This window comes from Podarcis pityusensis (genome assembly GCF_964106645.2).
Source record: "Podarcis pityusensis genome assembly, chromosome: 8".
In the NCBI taxonomy this organism is placed as follows: Eukaryota; Metazoa; Chordata; class Lepidosauria; order Squamata; family Lacertidae; genus Podarcis; species Podarcis pityusensis.
This window is the reverse complement of record NC_138033.1, coordinates 83,083,180-83,105,767: the sequence shown is the minus strand read 5'-3', so window position 1 is coordinate 83,105,767 and position 22,588 is coordinate 83,083,180. Positions and strand designations below refer to the sequence as shown.

The 22,588-nt window shown below is 48.3% G+C and overlaps 1 protein-coding gene across 6 annotated transcripts in view; it reads right to left on the bottom strand.

Moving 5' to 3' along the window:
• Positions 1-22,588, bottom strand: part of PAX8 (paired box 8) — a 31,792-nt gene that overhangs the window by 1,181 nt on the left and 8,023 nt on the right. For 3 of the 6 annotated variants that reach the window (XM_081017484.1, XM_081017485.1, XM_081017486.1), the window contains exons 3-10: positions 16,165-16,330; positions 14,327-14,527; positions 14,042-14,130; positions 10,878-11,006; positions 9,172-9,338; positions 7,728-7,851; positions 6,698-6,799; positions 774-863 (exon numbers count right to left, since the gene is read on the bottom strand). In XM_081017484.1, the coding sequence (XP_080873610.1) occupies positions 774-863; positions 6,698-6,799; positions 7,728-7,851; positions 9,172-9,338; positions 10,878-11,006; positions 14,042-14,130; positions 14,327-14,527; positions 16,165-16,330 (1,068 nt within the window). The remainder of the gene's footprint in view (positions 1-773; positions 864-6,697; positions 6,800-7,727; positions 7,852-9,171; positions 9,339-10,877; positions 11,007-14,041; positions 14,131-14,326; positions 14,528-16,164; positions 16,331-22,588) is intronic. The other 3 variants (XM_081017488.1, XM_081017487.1, XM_081017489.1) reach the window with 3 other exon arrangements.

Sequence of the window (22,588 nt, the reverse complement as noted above, 5' to 3'; positions counted from 1 at the left end):
AGGTCCAGCTCCGAGGGCCTTTGGCGGTTCCCTCCCTGAGAGAAGTGAAGTTACAGGGAACCAGGCAGAGGACCTTCTCAGTGGTGACACCCTCCCCATGGAACACCCTCCCACCAGATGTCAAAGAAATGAACAACTATCTGACTTTTAGAAGACATCTGAAGGCAGCCCTGTTTAAGGAAGCTTTTAATATTTGATGAATTACTGTATTTTAGTATTTTGCTGGAAGCCGCCCAGAGTGGCTGGGGAAACCCAGCCAGGTGGGCGGGGTATAAATATAGTAGTAGTAGTAGTAGTAGTAGTAGTAGTATCTCTTGATCATGGAGAAGACTCAAAGCACAGGAGCCCCCAAGGGGCAGGCAGTGGCTGCATTCACAACTCCGCCAAGAGAAGGTCATGTTGGAACTGAGAGCTTGCAAAGAGCAATCTTCGATTTGGAAGGGGGAACAAGGGTCATCTAGTCCAACCCCCTTCAATGCAGGAATCTCAGCAGAAGTGCAACAAGTAAACAGTTCTACTTTCCAGCATTCACAGCGGGTCAGGTCAGCCCAGTCAGGCTCCTTGCTGCTGGCTAGTTGCAAGGACAGATGCTCCTCCTTTCTGTGTCGGAGAGCACCAGAAACAGTCCTCACCTGCCTAAGCCCTCAGCTTTGGCCCTCAAGGTCCCAGGAGACCTGACACACAAACTGCCAGGTCAAGCTGGGAAAGCAACAGTTCCGCCCCCCACCCACACTCAACCACCTCCCCTTGCAGCCCCAGAGGAGGAGACTCACCCAGCAGTCCAGAGTTGGGGAATCGCCAGGGCTCTCCATAGCTGGTGTAAGGGCCGTGGCTGTAGGCGCCGCCAGAATAATCACTCCCTGCTGGAGACAAAGAGAAGGGAATACGCGTCAGAGGCAGATAGGGGAAGGCTCGCTGGTGGTGCTGCAAGTGAGGACATCTCCACAACAGCTAAATGCAGGGTTGATGTGGTTGTTAAGGCTACAAATTTGTTTTCAACGCGTACTACAAAAATCAAGATGCCAAACCTGGTTGTTGCCATCTTCCTCCTGCTGCCTTCTAAGAGTGTGTAGGATGTGATACACAAGTAGCAATCAAGTACAACATTCCTTGTTTTTCTAGAGTGGACATGCGGGGGAATGTTTGGTCCAGCCAGTCGAAAACTTCCTGTTTCCTCCTTGCTGGAGCATCCTTCCTTTTGCATGTGACTAGAGGTGGGCGTGACCTTACCTGCCCAGGTAACAAAAGGGCAAGGCACAAAGCACACCCCTCTCTTTTTCACTTCCTCTTTTCCACCTTCCTTTCGTCATGTGAACTGCAGTGACTGCCAGTCTGCAGTCAGTGGGATCATCCCCCCATATGAGGTAGATCCACATGTACATATTTGTAACTAAGTCTGCCTTCAGGGATCCAACTGTGAACTGATGATGTGAGTAAACTTTTATATATACTTTACTCAAGATTGTTGATTCTTTTAAGAGGGATGTAAGGAATGTGGGTGGCACTGTGGGTTAAACCACAGAGCCTAGGGCTTGCCGATCAGAAGGTCAGCGGTTCAAATCCTGCGACGGGGTGAGCTCCCGTTGCTCGGTCCCTGCTCCTGCCAACCTAGCAGTTTGAAAGCACCTCAAAGTGCAAGTAGATAAATAGGTACCGCTCCAGCAGGAAGGTAAACAACGTTTCCGTGCGCTGCTCTGGTTTGCCAGAAGCGGCTTAGTCCTGCTGGCCACATGACCTGGAAGCTGTCTGCGGACAAACGTTAGCTTCCTCGGCCAGTAAAGCGAGATGAGTGCCACAACCCCAGAGTCGTTTGCGACTGGACTTAACGGTCAGGGGTCCCTTTACCTTTTAAGGAAACTTACCAGGAATCTAATATTGAGAGGCTTAAACAAGCCTGCAACCAGCTATCTGCTGTGCATTTAAAGGGGGAATGTAAAACTCTGCTAAGTTATAGAACTTGCTAGTGCAAGTTAGGAAGGATATTAATAAACAATATATCCTCTCTTGCCTCCCTGAACATTCCCACAGAGGGGACTCGGACTCTAGTGCTTCTCAAGATGGAAGTGAAATGGGGGCACCCAAATTTAAGGGAGGAGCTTCTGCAAACTCGGGGGACTCCTCATATGTGCAGAAATACCGAAGCCTGTTCATGAAAAGGTTTTTTACAATGGCCTTGGCAAGAACCTCTGAGCTGACAGGCTGCTGGTGACAGTTGAGCAGCGGCTGAGCAAGGGAGACCTGAAGCCAGGCAGAGGCGCAAAGGGTGCAGTCTTCAGAACTACCCTGCCCTGAAATGCGCAAGCTAGGGTAGGGCAGCCCTCCAGCAGGAGAAAGTGGGGTGAGAGACAAGTGGGGTGTCATTAATCTCTTCTCTGCTCCTGAAATCCCCCTTCCCTGAGGATGCATTCCTAAGTGAAACTCCGAAAAGGATTGACCCCCCCCCTTTCTATGCGCTCTATGCTGCAATGTTTTGTAATGGGTCCCTCTCAGTTTGGAGGTGAAACAGGGGGGCCACCCCAAAGGAAGGTAGCAGCATCTGAACAGCTGGGGGACTCTCTAGATATGCAGAGGTCTATCTATGCACCTGTAAATGGAAAGAAAATGGTGACCCACATCAGTGTCCTCATAAGGAAACAACAGCCCCATTTAGTCAAGCATTATTAGCAGTTTATATTCTCACTCCCAATCTTCCACCAAGAGGGTGGAGGGGGGTGGAAGGGCTCCTCCTGACAGATAAGTAACAATCCACGGAAGTCCCGATGCTATTTTCGGCCACATCCAAACCTTAAAACACTATTATATCACTTTAACAGTCAAGGCTTCCCCCCCCAAAAACAAACAAACAAAAAAAAAAGCATCCTGGGAAATGTGGGTTTTAAAAAAGTGTGCCAAGAGATGTTAGGAGACCCCTATTCCCCTCACAGAACTACAATTCGCAGAATTCCCTAGAAGGAAGGATTGAATGTTTCATATCCTCCAACCTTTCTCCGATGAAGATAGGGACATCCTATTCCATAATAATAATTTACTATTTATACCCCACCCATCTGACTGGGCTGCCCCAGCCACTCTGGGCGGCTTATAACGTATATAAAAACATAATAAAGCATTCAACATTTTTTAAAAAAACCACTTCTCTATACAGGGCTGCCTTCAGCTGGCTCAAGAGTTGGGTAACTCCATACCCTCCAACATTTCTCAGGTGAAAATAGGGATGTCCTAAGGAAAAGCAAGACATTCAGGGATCAAATCAGAAACTGGGATGGCTTCTCTAAATTGGGGCCGTCCCTGGAAAATAGGGACACCTGGAGGGCCTGCTTTTTCACCACTCTGAAGTGTGATGTGGCCTTAACCCAGTGTACTACAGAAGCCAGCAACAGCACAATGGGGCTTCCCCCTTCTTCTCCCCACACGCCTCCCTCAAATCTTCTCTGGAGTCCCAGAAGAGTGGGGGGGGGGCATCAGGGTGGAGATTGTTCCATCTGGCAGGCGGAAACGTCTGCACAGATTGATTGTATCAGCGCAATGTTTTATTCCACGCATAATTCTTTTTCTAGTACTTCCTCCAAGTACTCCAAATATGTCACGTACACTAGTCTTGGTGGTCCTTAACAATGACCCTGAAAGGTAGGGTTGTCTGCTTAACCTCAAATCCCATGTAGGGTTCAGCTGAGGGATCAGCAAACTTTTTCAGCAGGGGGCCGGTCCACTGACCCTCAGACCTTGTGGGGGGCCGGACTATATTTTGAAAAAATAATACAGTGGTACCTCGGGTTACATACGCTTCAGGTTACAGACTTCACTAAACCTCAGGTTAAGAACGTTGCTTCAGGATGAGGCCCCATTAGCTAAAGTGGTGCTTCAGGTTAAGAACAGTTTCAGGTTAAGAATGGATCTCCAGAACGAATCAAGTTCTTAACCTGAGGTACTACTGTATAGGGAAGATGTTTTTTTAAAAAATGTTTAATGTTTTATATATGTTGGAAGCTGCCCAGAGTGGCTGGGGCGACCCAGTAAGATATGTGGGGTATAAACAGTAAAATTTTCATTATGGAATGGGACGTCGTCCCTATTTTCATTGGAGAAATGTTGGAGGGTATGATTGACGGCTGGAGCAAGTTCAATGGGGCAAAAGTTTTCCTCCACGAAACCTGATCCTAGCCATTAACGTGTTTGCAAAATGAGCTCAGAAACGATTTGGCCCCTCCTCCAACTGGCAAATCGGATAGGTGTAAGAGGATCTGACTTCCTGTGGCCATTTTGAAGACTATATTTTTTTTGGGAGGGACGGGACGACGACGAATGAATTCCTATGCCCCACAAATAACCCAGAGATGCATTTTAAATAACAGGACACATTCTACTCATGTTAAAAACACGCTGATTCCCGGACCGTCCGCGGGCCAGACTGAGAAGGCGATTGGGCCGGATCCGGCCCCCGGGCCTTAGGTTGCCTACCCCTGGTTTAGCGGATAGAGGTGTCTTTGTATTTGTCTTTAGGTTGTCTTCAGGAGTGTGTGTGTGTAGGGGGGTGTCGGTTAGAGCAGGTTTTCAAACCATTTGGATGCTGGCGTTGGTGAGGGGGGTGGGGCTGGAGCCTGACTGCGAGGGAGGGGAACAAGATTTCAAGGGGCATTTGATTGAGTGCTCTCATTACAAGCGGTGTAAAAGCAGCCCCCAATCTCTCCTTTCTTCTCCTGACCAATCTCATTTCACGCTTGAGGGGAGGGAGCGCGCAAGGGAGAAGATTCTGTATTCTCAACGCTGCATTAACCACATCTCCAAGGTAACCCAGGAACACACCAGCTCAGCACGTCCGCCAAGCCAAAGGGAACGGCGGCACCAGCTTGCCAGCTTCTCCCGGCTCAGCGGGCAAGGCCTTCCTCCTGACAACAGAATTCGAGGCTTGCAAAGTTCAGGAGCAGCTTAGGCTGGCAAGCAAAACATGCTTACTAGGGAGCAAGCACCCCTGAACAGAGTTGTGCTTACTTCTGAGTCAACGTGCACAGGATTTGCCCTTAGAACATGGGTAGGCAAACTAAGGCCCGGAGGCCGGATCTGGCCCAATCGCCTTCTAAATCCGGCCCACGGACGGTCCGGGAATCAGTGTGTTTTTACATGAGTAGAATGTGTCCTGTTATTTAAAATAACCTCTGGGTTATTTGTGGGGCCTGCCTGGTGTTTCACAGGAGTAGAACTGTGCTTTTATTTAAAATGCATCTCTGGGGTATTTGTGGGGCATAGGAATTCGTTCGCCCCCCCCCCCCAAATATAGTCCGGCCCCCCACAAGGTCTGAGGGACAGTGGACTGGCCCCCTGCTGAAAAAGTTTCCTGAGCCCTGCCTTAGAGGCTGCAAAATGGCCACAGGAAATCAGATCCTCTTACACTTATCCGACTTGCCAGTTGGAGGAGGAGCCAAATCGTTTCAGAGCTCATTTTTTAAAAACGTTAATGGCTAGGATCAGGTTTTGTAGAGGAAAACTTTTGCCCCGTTGAACTAGCTCCAGCTGTCAATCATACCCTCCAACATTTCTCCGCTAAAAATAGGGACGACGTCCCATTCCATAATGAAAATTTTACTGTTTATACCCCACATATCTTACTGGGTTGCCCCAGCCACTCCGGGCAGCTTCCAACATATATAAAACATTAAATATTTTTAAATAAAAAAACCTTCCCTATACAGGATTGCCTTCAGATGGCTATGGGGTTGGATAACTCCATACCCTCCAACATTTCCCCAATGAAAATAGAGACATCTGAAGGAAAAGTGGGACATTCCATGATCAAATCAGAAACCGGGATGGCTTCTCTAAATCAGGGACATCCCTGGAAAATAGGGACACTTGCAGGGTCTGCATCAAGTTGGCCTCAGAGGCCTTTTGCAAAGGGGCTGCCAGGTACAAGGCCATCTTGGTGGTGGCACCACAGCTGCAGCGGAATTTTCTCAATTTCGGGAAGCCCAGCTCCCCTGCTTCTTGATTTCAGACAGCGTTCGAATACATTTTCATTCTGGAAAGTGTTTTATGAGTGATTGCTGTTTTTAAGTCTTCTGGTTTTTAATGCTTCTGTGCATTCTCAAGATTTTTATTGGAGTGAGTCTAACATTGTGTTTTGCAACATGATTTCTTACAATGAAAGCAGAGTAGGAAAATGAGCTTGAAATAACCCAAAGAAACAAGGAAGGGAGGAAGGTGGGGCGGTGGAATGGATGGTCCCAGTGGGCAGAGGAGGCTTAATGCCAACTGGGGGAAGGAGCACCAACAGAAGCTGGCCCTTTAAGGGGGCAGATGGGGCTGGGTGGCCTCAGGCTTGCGGGTTGCAGGGGGGGGGGCGCTTCCTGGCTGCTCTGGAAGGAGAGATGCTGTGTTGCATAACTCCAGGTGTTTGGGGACTGTATGATGCGTCTCAGTGGGGATGGAAAGACCCCGGAAGGAGGCATTTTCTCTATTCTCTAAAAATGCCATATCCATTTTTAAGTGACAGGGTTGTGTTGAATGGGTAAAAAGGGGGCAGGACAAGGCTTACGAGACCCACCACATGTTTCTTTCCCTGCAATCTGGGGAGGTGGCAAAGCCTGAGATTGCGGGCAAAGTGCGTGGGAGGGAAATAGCCAGCCATGGGCATCCTCACTGCCCTGAGTCCCATCCCTTCCGCCTCCTCCTCCCCTGAAGCTTTTCCCAGGGAGCTCCTTACCTGCCACCATGCCAGCAATTGCAGATGAGCTATAACTTCCCTGCCCGCCAGTTGGGATGTGGGGAGGGTAGCCTGGAAGGGTGGAGCCAACCACTTCACGCCCTAAGAGAGGGAGAGAGAGGGAAGACAGGGACAGAGGAAACCAGAATCAACAGACATGCCAGGAAACACCCTTAGCAGCTGAGGTGCTCAGGGATCTACAAACTGCATTGAACCTTGGTGTGTCTTTGCTTGCCTCCCGAAGCACCAGCCAATACCCACTGGCACTGTGGGTTAAACCACAGAGCCTAGGACTTGCCGATCAGAAGGTCAGCGGTTCGAATCCCCGCGACGGGGTGAGCTCCCGTCGCTCGGTCCCTGCTCCTGCCAACCTAGCAGTTCAAAAGCACGTCAAAGTGCAAGTAGATAAATAGGTACTGCTCTGGCAGGAAGGTAAACGGCGTTTCCGTGCACTGCTCTGGTTTGCCAGAAGTGGCTTAGTCATGCTGGCCACATGACCCGGAAGCTGTACGCCGGCTCTCTTGGCCAATAAAGCAAGATGAGCACCGCAACCCCAGAGTCGGCCACGACTGAACATAATGGTTGGGGTCCCTTTACCCTTACCTGTACCTAACTGATGTGCCACCCACATTTCACCTCTCCAAATGACCCCCTGACCACTCGGGGAAAGCCCATTGCTCTCCTCCTGACATAGCTGTCAACTTTCAGATTTGAAAATAAGCAGCCTCACCTGTTCCGGGGACAGTCTATGGGATATCTAACAATCCGGGATAGCAGCAGGAAACGGCGCTGGAATAAGGGAATTTCCCGCAAAAAAAGGGAAGGTTGACAGCTATGCCTCCTGACATTCGGGCTAAGGCTTTGATAAAGACCTCTCCACAACCCACAGGCCCTTGTGTGACCGACTTGCAGCAAATATGCACAGGGCACACCCAGCCCCACTTCTCCTTCGGAGCTGTTGTGGGGCCTGGAGCACCCACAGGTGTGCTCGTGTTGGGTGCCTAGACGTCCCTGAATGGGCAGCCCTTACCTGTCACAGCAGAGTATGTCTGGTGGGCCGCCAGGTTACGACTCAGCGATGGGTTGGAAGGCGTGAGCATAGATTTCCCGTCGTCCATGGATGTGTTGAGCAGGGGCACGGCATAGATACCTGCCTGAGAAAGGGGTGGGGGCAGCAGGCGATCAGGGCCTTGTAGGGATCTGAGCACAGTCCTCCTTGGCCCCCTGGTTATCTCCCCACACGGGACTCCCTACTTATTCCTTAGGTACCTTCAGTGTCAATGAGCCCTGAATCCCTTCACAATATGATGGGATTCCTGCGTAGTTGAGATTCCTGCATTGCTGGAAGGGGTTGGACCTTGGGGTCCCTTCTAACTCTATGGTTCTATGAATATATTCATCATACCTCTAACTCAGCCTTGTAGCTTCTCCCCCACCTCCATCCATGTCCGCCCCCGCCCCCCGTCTGCCGGTTAGGGCGTCACCTTATTATGAGTTGGACCACTGGTGCATCAACATTATGGGGGTGTGAAACACAGAGCAGTCAAATACAATATTCCTAGAGTGGACATGTTTAGACATGAAGAGGGATGTTTGTCCAGCCGGTAGATAAACTTCCTGTTTCCTCCTGTGCTGGGACAAACTTCCTCTGCATGTGACCAGAGTTGGGCGTAACCTTACCTGTGCAGGTAACAAAATAGCACAGGGCAGGCAGCCATCTCTCTCTCTGACTCCGTTCCTTGAAGAAGCAACTTCTCCTTAGCCAGAGATGCTCTCTTCAGCCAAGAGAGGACAAAAGAACTACAGTGGTACCTCGGGTTAAGAACTTAATTCGTTCTGGAGGTCCGTTCTTAACCTGAAACTGTTCTTAACCTGAAGTACCACTTTAGCTAATGGGGCCTCCCACTGCCGCTGCGCCACCGCCATGCAATTTCTGTTCTCATCCTGAAGTAAAGTTCTTAACCCGAGGTACTATTTCTGGGTTAGTGGAGTCTGTAACCTGAAGTGTCTGTAACCCGAAGTACCACTGTATCTCCTTATGGGATAGATTCCACGTGCATATATTTTGTAACTTAAGTCAGCCTTCTGGGATCCATTTGTGAACAGAATGTGTGAGTAAACTCTTTTATACGACTGTGTCGTGTCTATTCTTTTTAGGAGGGAATCAAAGGGGAATTACCAGGAAACTTATTTTGGAGACTTATGCAAGCCTGGCAAACCTATCCATTGTGTAAGTTTAAAAGGGGAATGTTACTCTGCTAAATCATAGAACTTGTTAACCCAAGTTGGGAAAGTTATAATTAAACAATATATCCTCTCCTGCCTTCCTGAACATTACACACATAAGAAGTGCCAGGGATGGATTTTGGAACCTCTTGTATCTAAAACGTACATCTACCACTGAGTTCCAGCCTCCCCCCACCTTCCACCCCCACCTCAAGGCTGTCATGGCGGCCTTTGGCTCCAGCACACACCTGTTCTCCCTTGGCATGGCTGGGGGAAGCGTAAGCCTCTGGGAAGTGCTGTCTCTCGAAAGGGCACTCCAGCAGGTGCTGCCCGTACGCCTCGCTGCGCAGGTGCTTGTGGGGGGTGCTGCTGCCTTGAGAGTCTGTGCTGAGCTGGCAGCTCTCCTGTTCACCTGCTGAGGGAAGCCGCAATCAGCCTGACTTGGACAAGCCTCTGCCCAGCCTACCTGCCGGGATTTAACCTGTGGGAAAGGATGCCTCTCTCTTTCTCTCTCTCCCCCAAGCCCACGGCATTTTCGCGCAGGGGGGTTCAAGATGTGGTTTTGTTCCATGCTCTCTTCCTGCTCAGCCCTCCTGGATGCAAAGGGGCAGGTGTGGGTCTCTCAGGGATGGCAAGGATCGTTTCGGTAAATGGGCCTCTTGCAACTGCGCCGTGTTATATACACAAATATAGATCCATGTGCGCATATGCCCCCAGGACTGTGCCCCCCTTGTTCCACTCCCCAACCCTTCCCCCAACACCCCTTAGACCTTGCCAAACCCCCTTGCAGCTCACCTGGCCCCCCCATCCGTATCCTCTTGCAGTTCCCTCATTGTCTAGCGAATAGAATTTTCAGACAGTTGCACCCACCATTTCTGTCATGTCTCATCACTCGGTGGACCAATCAGGACAGGACAATTTGGGGAGGGGAGATTCTTTCCCTCCCCTAAGGGGCTTTGAGGCGCCCTTCCTCTTCCCCATCCATATAATGTTCATTTCATAAAATCATCCCTATTTTAAAAAAAACCAACTTCTTTTTTGCAGTGATAGTAGCAAAGAAATCTGACTTTGCAGCCACCCCTTGATACGGTTCCGTGAGTCAGCATCTACTTTCACCTGTGGAGAGTTTAAGGCGGCGAGTTTGAGCCATTGTTGCTATTTTATCAATATTCCACTCATACAATTGCCCTAGCCAAATGAAATCTAAGCCACCTGAGAGACTGAATGAAACTTTGTTTGGCTTTAACTTTTCGCATTGTCATTACCCATTCTGTATACTGTATAGTTGTTCTTCTTCAATTTTTGCCCATGAAATGTCCGTAAACAAACAAATCTTTCTATATATACAATTCTTGTTGTCTGTCTATATTCATTTACAAATACTGTTCAGCCTTGGTCATAATATACATTTTTAATTCATTTTGGTATTATTGTCCAATAAATCTCTTTGTATTTTCCGATTAGGAGGTTTATTTCAGTTCTACTGGTTTCCCTATTTCACATCATCTTCTCTATATATAACATACATATATATATGAGAGCAAGAATAAATGTAAAATGTAATATAATATGTGTATGTATAGTATGTAATTATAAAAAACCAATAAAGATCATCTTAAAAAAAAGAAAGAAACTTTGGCTTATAGGAGCATTTCCGCCCCCACCGTAACATGCAACAGAGTTATTGCGAGCAAGTGAGGTGTCCAAAGTTAAACAGGCACAATGTGAGACTATAGAACACCATTGCTAGTTACGGAGCAAACCTAGAACCAATCAGAAGTCAGTCTGGAGCCTTAGCTTGCGGTTTCCGTCCTTTTTGGCACGAAACAAGCGGCCTGTGTAAGATTCCCCTCTTCAACCACAGCTACACTCACAGCCTGGAGAAACTACATGTTAACAACAGAGGTTCCCAGAATCAGACCCTGCCACACCCTCCCAGCCCAACGTCACTTACTGTCCTGGATTTTTCTCTTGTGGTCGCTGCTGGGGGAACCGATCCCTAGAAGGCCGTTGATGGAGTAGGTGGAGGAGCCCAGAGAGTCTGACTGGGGCGACTCAGGAGGAGTCACAGCTGAGCTGGGGACTGGAGGAGACACAGCAGTGGGGGGTTAGTGGAGAAATGTCAACAGGCCCTCCCGGGAAAACACCCCCAACCCCTCTTCTAGGGCACACTGGATTGTGGAGGTGAAGAGCAGTTAGGAGGAATGGCCAAGTGGAGAACTCGCCCCATGGCAAGGGGCAAGGGGAGCCTAGGTGCTCAGCTTGGGAACGTTCCCCTCCAGTTAGGACCAAAGGACGCATGGAACAACGGCAGAGATTCCAAGCTAGCTATCAGATGTTTCTATCACTCTTCAGGAGAAGGGTGGGAAATCACTTTAACAAACAACATCAGTAGGGCTATTTACAAAAAATCACAATTACAAGCTTTGGGGAAAAGATATCCACTTGTACTGTGAGTTGGCATTGTATAGAAATTAACAGCCATATTGGTCTAGAAATGTTTAAACTTTTAAATACCAACTGTAGAAGAATTGCAGATGAAGATGTTGGACTTTTTGGAACTGGCCGACCTGACTGGAAGAATCCATGATCAGAAAGAAGAGGAAAACCAAGAAGATTGGAAGAAATTTAAAGATTATTTAGCTAAATATTGTAATATAAGATCATTAGAAGATACGTGAAAGTATCTGATAGGCCTAGGACTAGAATAAGAACGTTGTGTAGTAATATGGATTTAAGCCAAAAAGAAAAGAGAGGAAGATAGTTAATTGAAGGTGTTAATTGTATTAGAAAGATGATTTTGGAAAACTGTTACAAAGGTGTTACAATGAAATACAGTTAGGGATGAATCGAGGAAGTCAGATTACAGTGAAAATTAATTTGGATTCTAGAAGTAATAAGTGTTTTTATTCTTTATTTCTTTTCTTTTCTTTCTTTTAGTATTGTAAGGTGTTTTGTTTTGTGTTTTTATATGTCATTTTTGTTATAAATGTGGAAAATTAATTTTAAAAATTGAAATTTTTAAAGAAATGTTTAAACTTTTTTTTATTTGTACAGGGGTAACACTGCATTAAATATGTAAAGTCTTATTTACATGGGTTTGATTATAGAAACTAATAAAAAATATTCCCTACAAAAAAACCCACAACAATTACATGTCTCCCTCCCCACTGCACCCAAAAAAAAATTAAGAACATTTCAGTACTTAGGGCTCATCCACAGTGGAGTTTAATGTGCATTTGAAGCTGCTTGTGTCTCTCTTTTCATTTTTGCAGCATCCTCATGACCTCCTCTTTATCCAGGTGGGAAACTGCACTCCCCCTCACCCCCCGCCCTCTCTCTCTCGTGTACCAACTGTAAAGGTAAAGGGACCCCTGACCATTAGGTCCAGTCGTGACCGACTCTGGGGTTGTGGCGCTCATCTCGCTTTATTGGCCGAGGGAGCCGGCATACAGCTTCCAGGTCATGTGGCCAGCATGACTAAGCCGCTTCTGGCGAACCAGAGCAGCGCATGGAAATGCCGTTTACCTTCCCACCTGAGCGGTACCTATTTATCTACTTGCACTTTGACGTGCAAGTCAAAGTGTAGTACCAAATGTAGGATGTAACATAAGTAGTCAAGTACAACACTTCCTGTTTGCCCAGAGTGGACACACAGGGGATGTTACTCCAGCCAGGAAGACTTCCTGCCACACCTGTCTACAGCACAGGTAGGCAACCTAAGGCCTGGGGGCCGGATGTGGCCCAATCGCCTTCTCAATCCGGCCTGCGGACGGTCTGGGAATCAGCATGTTTTTACATGAGTAGAATGTGTCCTTTTATTTAAAATGCATCTCCGGGTTATTTGTGGGACCTGCCTAATGTCTTTACATGAGTAGAATGTGTGCTTTTATTGAAAATGCATCTCTGGGTTATTTGTGGGGCATAGGAATTTGTTCATTTCCCCCCCCAAAAAATAGTCCGGCCCCCCACATGGTCTGAGGGATGGTGGACCGGCCCACGACTGAAAAAGGTTGCTGACCCCGGTCTACAGCATCCTCCCCCTGTGTGTAACCAGGTAAATGGGCATGACCCTGTGAGACCCCATAAAAGGGCTGGTCATGCAGCCATCTTTCCTTCTTCTTCGTTTTATTCCATCTTGATGTACTTTGCTGTCTGCTGTCTCAGCCAGCAGCACATGAGCTCAAATCCCTACTTGGAATGAACCCACTCTCTATTCTGTAACTCCAAGCTAAAGCCTGCCTTCAGGGAACCTACTGAATGAACTGAATGTAAGTAAACTTCTTATCATTACTTTTAAGAAAAAACTGTTGTGTCATTATTCCTTTTAAGAGGGAACAAAGGGGATTTACCAGGAACAAGCCCAATCTGGACAAGCCAGATTGGATTGCTTAAGCAAAGAGATTCAAACGATTCTACCAACTAGCTTCCTGCTATATACTGGGGAACGTACTCTGCTACTGATTCACTAGCATGAGTGAGGAAGGATAATATTTAATCAATATATCCTCTCCTACTATCCACAACATTCCCACACCAACTAGCCAGAATGCGGCAGCTAGACTGGTGACTGGGAGTGGCCGCCAGGACCACATAACATCGGTCCTGAGAGATCTGCATTGGCTCCCAGTATGTTTCCGAGCACAATTCAAAGTGTTGGTGCTGACTTTTAAAGCCCTAAACGGCCTTGGTCCTGTATACCTGAAGGAGCATCTCCACCCCCATCGTTCAGCCCGAACACTGAGATCCAGTGCCGAGGGCCTTCTGGCGGTTCCCTCATTGCAAGAAGTGAGGTTACAGGGAACCAGACAGAGGGCCTTCTCGGTACTGGCGCCTGCCCTGTGGAACGCCCTCCCTTCAGATGTCAAGGAAATAAGCAGCCATCTTATCTTTAAAATACATCTGAAGGCAGCCCTGTTTAGGGATGTTTTTAATATTTAATGCTGTCTTGTTTTTAACACTTGATTGGAAGCCGCCCAGAGTGGCTGGGGAAACTCAGCCAGATGGGCGGGGTATAAATAAATTATTATTGTTGTTGTTGTTGTTATATTCAGTTGAACCCAGAGAGTGGAGCCAAGTGGGTGCAGACCAGGAGGGAGCCATCCAAGGAGGACTTACTGAGGTTATGGCCAGGGCTCAATGTTTTTGGCACCATGCAGTTCTCCATCGGGAGGTTGAACGGCTGCTGAACTTTTGTGCGAATGATCCTGGAGAGAAAAGAAGACAAGAGCTGGGAGAGGGTGTCTGTGGAAGAATGCAAGGTCCTGCGTCTGCTTGCAGCATTGCTGAGATCAGAAGCTGGTCCTGGCCATTGTTAGAAGCTCAGATATATAAGCTAGGCGCCCAATGGCCCCATAAACCCAGGTTACCGTCGCCACAATGGAATGTGGTGAGTGCTCTCACCTGTTGATGGAGCTGACACTGGGAACAGTGTCGTTGTCACAGACGCCCTCTGCCAACAGCCGGTCCCGGATTTCCCAAGCGAACATGGTGGGGTTCTGCCGCTTATAATCCCCAATCTTCTCCACCACCTTGGGGGTTGCCACCTTGGGCTTGGAGCCCCCGATCACACCTGGCCGTATACTGCCCGTCTCGTAGTACCTACTCCAATAGACAAAGTAATAGGATTACCACACTCACAACAAGAAATGTTCTTGGCATTGCCTAGAGTTTTATCACCCCTCCAGCTGAAATCTCGCTGCAAACATGGAGATGGGCTCCTGCCGAGAGTGGAAATTTCAAAATGGGTTCCTTGCGGAGTAAAAAATAACAATCTGCTTTCTCACAGCAGCTTTCTCACATCTAATTCTTTATTTTTAGGATTAGGATTATTATATTTATTTACATCCCAGCTTTTTCAAAACAGTTTACGGTTAAAGCAGAAACAGCTAAAAACATTGGGGGAGCGGCAATTTTTTGAAAATAAAACTTGAATAACACACAAACACAGTACTTTTTAAAATACAGATTGTTACTGTTGAAAACATCACAGCCCCAGCACTTTGCCTAAAAACAGTCAGTTCCCAAAACCGTGTTGGAACAAGAAAGTCTTCACTTGCTGGCAGAAGGACAGCAAGGCGGGGCTAGTCTGGCTTCTCCAGGGAGGGAGACCCAGAGTCTGGGAGCAGCCACCAAGAAGGCCCTCCAAAAAGGTGGTGGGACCGAGAAGCCTCCCCCCAAAAAACTCAGGGCGCAGGCAGGTTTGTATGAAAGAATAGGGCCTTTCAGACAGCTTGGGCCTAAGCCACATAGGGCTTTATAGGTCCATAACCAGCATTCTGAATTGTGCCCAGAAACAGGTGAGTAGTCAGTGGAGTTGTTCCAGCAAGGGAATCATCTGTTTCCTATAACCTGCCCCTGTCTCGCTGCAGCTCTTTGAGCCAGTTGAAGTTTCTGAGCACTTTCAGAGAAAGCCTCACATAACTAGCTCAGACATCCATGTAGGAAGGTGGATACTTTCAAGCACTTGCGTTAAGCAATTGCACTGTAGGCAACCAGGAAAACCCACAGTATACAGCAGATTTCTTTCTTACACCTCAAGCACAGGGTGTTTCTTCAGGCGAAAGGGGACCCTTCCACTTGAAGAAAACACAATAAGAGGATTAAATGGCGTCCTATATTTACAAAGTCCCAATACTACAGCACTTAGTCACTTAACATTCCCAGCTTGCAAAACTATTGTTTAGCAGAAATGACAGGAGCTCATTTGGAGGCGGCCTAAGATCGTGGTTAGGGTTAAGCCACAGTTCCTTGCTTTGGAGATCAGTGTCTGCTGCGTCAACAACACCACTCTAAGGGCTGAACAGTCATGGTCAGGCTCTGTAATGTGGTTGATAAGGGTATCCAGAGTTTTTGAGTGCATGTGAAATGAGATTTCTGAAAGATCTCCTTCCTTGAGAGGGGAAATGGGCTCGTGAAACAGCAACGCAATAAAATTGCAGGAGAAACCAAGCAAAAACTTCTGCCACAATTTGTTTTTAATTTGTGTGGGCCATCACAGGCATGGTGAATTGTTCCACAGAGCCCACAGCCCTCCAGCTGGCCACCCCTGACCTCTGGAATGCTCCCGGGATGAGGCCTTTGAAAATGGCCACAGGAAAGGTATGCTCTCAGCCTCCCTGGCTAGAGCTCCTTCTTGATGCCACAGTTGGATTCTCGGAGCGAGAAACCAATCCGTCTTCCGGCACGGTCATTACTCACCCCAACTCTGCAGAGCCCTGAGTGGCCACCTTCATGCTTACCTGCCAAGGATTTTGCTGACACAACCGTGACTGACCCGCAGCTGTCGGGAGATGTCGCAGGGCCTCACGCCCTGGTGTGCCAGGTCTACAATGCGCTGCCTCACCACCTCTGGCAGGGGCCGGCCATTCACAAAGGCCCCGCCCAGCTGGTTCAATCCTCCGTGTCCTGCTAAGACACAAACCATACCGAGAGGGATTGGGAGAGCTGGTCTCAGTGCTGTTGCCGCTGCTGTTATTTTTGTTAACGAAACCTCATGGGTAGGCAACCTAAGGCCTGGGGGCTGGATCCGGCCCAATCGCCTTCTAAATCCGACCCGCGGACGGTCCGGGAATCAGCGTGTTTTTACATGAGTAGAATGTGCGCTTTTACAGTGGTACCTCAGGTTACATACGCTTCAGGTTACATACGCTTCAGGTTACAGACTCCGCTAACCCAGAAATACTACCTCGAGTTAAGAACTTTGCTTCAGGATAAGAACAGAAATCGTGCTCTGGCAGCGCGGCAGCAGCAGGAGGCCCCATTAGCTAAAGTGGTGCTTCAGGTTAAGAACAGTTTCAGGTTAAGAACGGACCTCCGGAACGAATTACGTACTTAACCCGAGGTACCACTGTATTTCAAATGCATCTCTGGGTTGTTTGTGGGGCACAGGAATTTGTTCATTTCCCCCCCAAAAATATAGTCCGGCTCCCCACAAGGTCTGAGGGATGGTGGACCAGCCCCCTGCTGAAAAAGTTTGCTGACCCCTGGTCTAGATGGAGTGTGGGGCTCTGTTAATTGGATGATGAAGGGTTTCTATTCCTCTTCTTGGGGTGCTTTACTCCACCACCACCCCAATATTTGCACCACCACCCCAATAGTTGTGGGTGGTGGAGAGGGTGCTGAGTAGTTTCCCAGCCTTGCGGGGAAAGAAGAGGAAAGTTAGATGCCACCTAGAGCTGCCACTGTTTGGGGACGGGCTACAGGTAGAGGACAAAGGCACCCACCTTTTGTATGGCAGCGGTTTGTGTGTGGGATTGCATGATTGCTAGACAGTTGCAAATAGGGTCTATGGCCCACAGAGTTTCAGAACCTGTACTGAGGGGACTCTATGATGTCTGACTGGGGCAATCAGTTGTAATAGGTATACCCCACGCAGATAAGTACAGTATAAGTATAACAACAACAACAACAATTATACCCCCAAACCTGGTGACAGGAAAAACACAATGGGTTAATCCAGTGCTTCCCCCCCTATAAAAATAGATGCCAATACTCACCATGAAGTGTTACACTTTTTAAGAACAACAAAAAAGAGGTGCCAGTACTGCGTATCCTTGAGTACCCCCGGAAGAAAAAGCACTGGGTAATATTATATATATATAATTACTTATTTATACCCCACCCATCTGGCTGGGTTTCCCCAGCCACTCTGAGCAGCTTCCAACCAAAGATTAAAAATACATGAATCCCTATCTCTTCCTTCCTGTCACTACACACTCATTTTCCCTACCTGCAATGGGGAAAGACGTTTCTTTGCTCTACTCCAGAGAAGAATATCCATTTTGAACTGGACCGTGGATATTTGTAACATTGGTGAAGACTTGACGTTTTCATCCCCCCAAAAGTTTTTGAGTTTCCACTGAAAGGCGGCTGCATTTTAATGTTTTAATGCTGTATTTTAATCTTGTTTTTAAAGTTTTATTTCAATCAATTGTTTTTATATTTGGTGTTAGCCGCCCTGAGCCCGGTCTTGGCTGGGGAGGGCGGGGTATAAATAAAATTTATTATTATTTATTATTATTATAGTGCAGGGAATCTAACCCCATGTCCCCCCCCCCCCCAACGCCACAGCTCTAGTTCAAATGCCTGTCCCTCAAAGTTTCAATTACCTGTTGGGGGGAATAACAGCTGCGAACTGGATTGGGGCCATGATGAAGGAGCAAATAGTTAAGAAACCTCTATTCTTGTCAAAATAAAAAAAATCCTTCCAGTAGCACCTTTAAGACCAACTAAGTTAGACCAACTAAGAACTAACTTAGTTGGTCTTAAAGGTGCTACTGGAAGGATTTTTTTTATTTTGACTATGGCAGACCAACACGGCTACCTATCTGTAACTCTATTCTTGTGTCTGTCTGGCCTGGGGCTCAGAAGTAAGTTTGGTTCCAGTCCCAGACTGTTATTTACTGAGTTGAATAGGATCCAAAATGCAGCAGTCTGATTGGTCCTAGAACAATAGGAGTCAGAACGCAGCAGTCTGATTGGTCCTAGAACAATGCAGCAGTGTGATTGGTCCGCAGGAGCCACCCAATCCAGCTCCAGGTGGAAGGGAATCCGCAACCTGATTGGCCTACAGGAGAATCCCGGAATTAGCCAATCACGTGCAGCCCATTGTGTAAATAATGTATATAAAGCAGATATTTTGGGGGAACTTTCGTTCCTCACTACTATGAGCTGAATAAAGAGCGTGAAATCTACACTTGACTCCGAGTACTGTATATTTCACAGACCTTTCATATCGCATGCAATCTGACTCTCAGCATCGAAGGATGATTGACAGGCTCAACTTCTGAATGTCACTCTGCTGGGGATGAACTGCCAGGAGACTTGAGAAAATCGTACGGATGTTCCCATAAGTGGAGTGGGGAGATGAATGAGCCTGTTCCCGGAGTTGACTGTGATGCCAGCAGGGCAGGGGATGCCCCTCCCCCCCAGGGGGCTCCAGCCTGCCTCCTGACCCTCTCTTCTGCCATTGCTGCCTCCAGCCACAGTGTGCTGGTCCCGTGGGTTACCTGAGAGACAAGGTCCAAGTCCAGTCCATGGTCAAAGGTGCAACATGGTGGCAGTCCGTAGTAGCTGAAGCTGGGTGCAGGGCAGGGAGTCGGGTGAAGTCAGGGACAGGCAAGCAAGCAGGGAGCCAGGGCGGGTCAGGAGGTCAGGCAGGAAAGCAGGACAGGGTTCAGGCAGGAACTAGCAACCAACAACGTTGCTCCCGCAACTTGGGACTGGGGCTGGCCGGCTTTTATATGCCCCGAGGCATAGGGCGGCCCCGATCCTCTGGTGACTCGCCTCTCCCGGCCTGGAGGCGAGCACTCCTCCTGCGGGAACTTAGTTCCCTCCGCCTCTCTGCCCTGAGCCTCTGCAGCGCAGGAGAGGCTGGAGGGTTACCAGACCCAGAGGCAACCTCAGCTTCCTTTGATGGGGCTGAGAGTGGAGCACCTGCAGGCAATGGGTCCTCCATCACCTCAGGAGCCAGAGCAGACTCAGCTGATGCCTGCACCTGAGGACCCAGCACAGGTGAGGACCCTTCAGGCTCATGCCCCAGCCCCAGCTCAGCTGGTTCTGGAGGCGGGGAATCCTGTGAAGGCTGGGATCCCTCAGGTTCAGCATCCGAGTCTGAATCCCAGGCCATCACAGCCAGTCCAACAGGTTGTTCTCCCGACCATTTTTGTTTCCCTTGAATAAGAATGAGCAATGGCATCACCAGGCTTGTGTTTTGCAGGTACACCTAGTCCTAGTCAAGACATTTAACATTCTTGACCTCTGGCCACTCAGTTCCCTTCCCCGCTCCCAGGGAACGCGGCCAAGAGTTAAAACTGATGCATCAGAAGTACAGCTTAGATTCCAGGCAAATGCAGCGGACTCTGGCAGGAGGACATGACCTGCCTACAAGGCCAGTTCCAAGAATCACATAGAGAGCACGGAAGCCTGCGATCCTGCCCACCCCACCAACACAGAATGCACAAACATGTTGTTGTTGTTTAGTCATTTAGTTGAGTCCGACTCTTTGTGACCCCATGGACCAGAGCACGCCAGGCACTCCTGTCTTCCATTGCCTCCCGCAGTTTGGTCAAACTCATGCTGGTAGCTTCGAGAACACTGTCCCACCATCTCGTCCTCCGTCGTCCCCTTCTCCTTGTGCCCTCCATCTTTCCCAACATCAGGGTCTTTTCCAGGGAGTCTTCTCTTCTCATGAGGTGGCCAAAGTATTGGAGCCTCAGCTTCAGGATCTGTCCTTCCAGTGAGCACTCAGGGCTGATTTCCTTCAGAATGGAGAGGTTTGATCTTCTTGCAGTCCATGGGACTCTCAAGAGTCTCCTCTAGCACCAGAATTCAAAAGCATCAATTCTTTGGTGATCAGCCTTCTTTATGGTCCAGCTCTCACTTCCGTACATAGGGTTGCCATATTTCAAAATTGGTTCTTTCTTTTTTTTAGGAAACTACCAAAATTGTTGAGCTTTTCTGGGGAAACCTGTTCCCAAAATAATGATTTTTTTGCAGCTGTTTCCACTGCTTTTTCCGTCGTGTTGACATACATCCAGGTTTTCCCTTACATTTTGCTAATTCAGCAGAATTTTCCCCCACCCCATGCTATTTTTACACCTGAAAATCAGGACTTGTCAGGAATTTTCCTGACGTATGGTAAGCAGGAAGCAATAGAGTCCAGCTCTCCCTCCCTTCCTCCTTCCCTCTCCCTCACTTCCTGGTAGCTGAACTTATTTCTGTCCAGTCACACTCCCAACTGCTCTATTCTAAAAGAGAACGTGGACAAGCAACAAGATTGAAACTAGATATACAAAATGCCCTCCTAGCCAGAGTGGCTGCATTCAGTGTGCCGGCTCTTCCTGCAGGTCATTCCCCTCCCCAGTTTCCATGATTTATTTTCTAACTAGGTAAAGGGACCCCTGACCATTAGGTCCAGTCATGGCCGACTCTGGGGTTGCAGCGCTCATGTCGTTTTATTGGCCAAGGGAGCCAGCGTACAGCTTCCAGGTCATGGGGCCAGCATGACTAAGCCGCTTCTGGCGAACCAGAGCAGCGCATGGAAACGCCGGTTACCTTCCCGCCAGAGTGGTACCTATTTATCTACTTGCACTTTGAGGTGCTTTTGAACTGCTAGGTTGGCAGGAGCAAGGACCAAGCGACGGGAGCTCACCTGGTCGCGGGGATTTGAACTGCTGACCTTCTGATCGGCAAGCCCATGAGGCGCAGTGGTGGTTACTGAGCACTGGGCTGCAGGGGCGGGGGGAAGGCACCTCCTTAATTTTTGAAAAAAAATTTCCGTACTTCTCCAAAACTCAGGTATCCCCTGAACATGCCCAGTATTTCCCTTCTGTTTCTTTATGGCTGCATTTTGCCTCCATTTCTGTTGGAACAAACTCCTAATTTCACAATACTATAGTGAAAAGAGTGAATTTTTAAAAAACCCTGTACAGGCAGTGTACCTTAGACACCTTCTCACTTGAATCTAAGTAGCAAACTAAAATCTCTTCCCACTTCCTTCTTCTCTGGGGATATACCTGTGCATTTGTTTTTGGGGGTGTGTGGAGCTGCTTTCCATCCCTGTCTCAGCATGTTGTTAACTATCGTACTGGAGTTAAGCCTCTGCTATGGACTGCAAGGCTCACTCAGATATTTGATCAATGCATTCACATCATACCAAGAGTTCAAGATTCTCTGAAGCCCTGCCCCACATATTATCATTCCAATGGGGGGACCTAAGTAGGGGCAATATGGGAAACCAAAAAAACTGAAAACCTCAGATGTTGGAATGCAATATTTCTCATAAAAAGGTAAAGATAAAGGGACCCCTGACCATTTAGGTCCAGCTGTGACCAACTCTGGGGTTGCGGCGCTCATCTCGCTTGATTGGCCGAGGGAGCCGGTGTACAGCCTCTGGAGAAGAAGGAAGAAGCTTCTGGGTCATGTGGCCAGCATGACTAAGCCGCTTCCGGCGAACCAGAGCAGCACACGGAAACGCCATTAACCTTCCTGCCAGAGCGGTACGTATTTATCTACTTGCACTTTGAGGTGCTTTCGAACTGCTAGGTTGGCAGGAGCAGGGGCCGAGCAACGGGAGCTCACCCCATCACGGGGATTCGAACCGCCGACCTTCTGATTGGCAATTCCAAGGCTCTGTGGTTTAACCCCACAGCGCCACCTGCGTCCCTTTTAATATTTCTCATATGGTAGTTTTTATTTTTATTTTTTAGTAATCCTCAAGTAGAGCTTGTGTGATTACTGACATGAGCCAATAGGTTTCCTTGATACCTGCTCCTTGATACAGTACCTATCAAGGGCAAATCATGTTTCTATGAAGCAGCCTATTTTAAGTCCTGGGGAAATGCAACATCTCCACAACAGACGTGTTGCCAGGAGGAAGGAGGTCTGGATCCTCTGAAGAAAAGGAGTAACCGCCTCATTGCACAAAGGAAGCTTTGCCTGCAGAGGGTCCTGAACTCAGCCCAGCAGGTGTAGCACACAGAAGCTGCCAATGAGACTCTTTTTCTCATAGAAGCACAATTGTCCGAGTGCTTTTGGGCTTTGCTTAGAGCTACAGGTAATTTCTCGAGCCTGAGCGGCAAAACTGCAAAAAGCCACCTATCAGGGGTCTGAGCAGAAGGAGGGCAGCGAGGAGTTAATGGGAGGATTTGCAGGGGTTGGAAG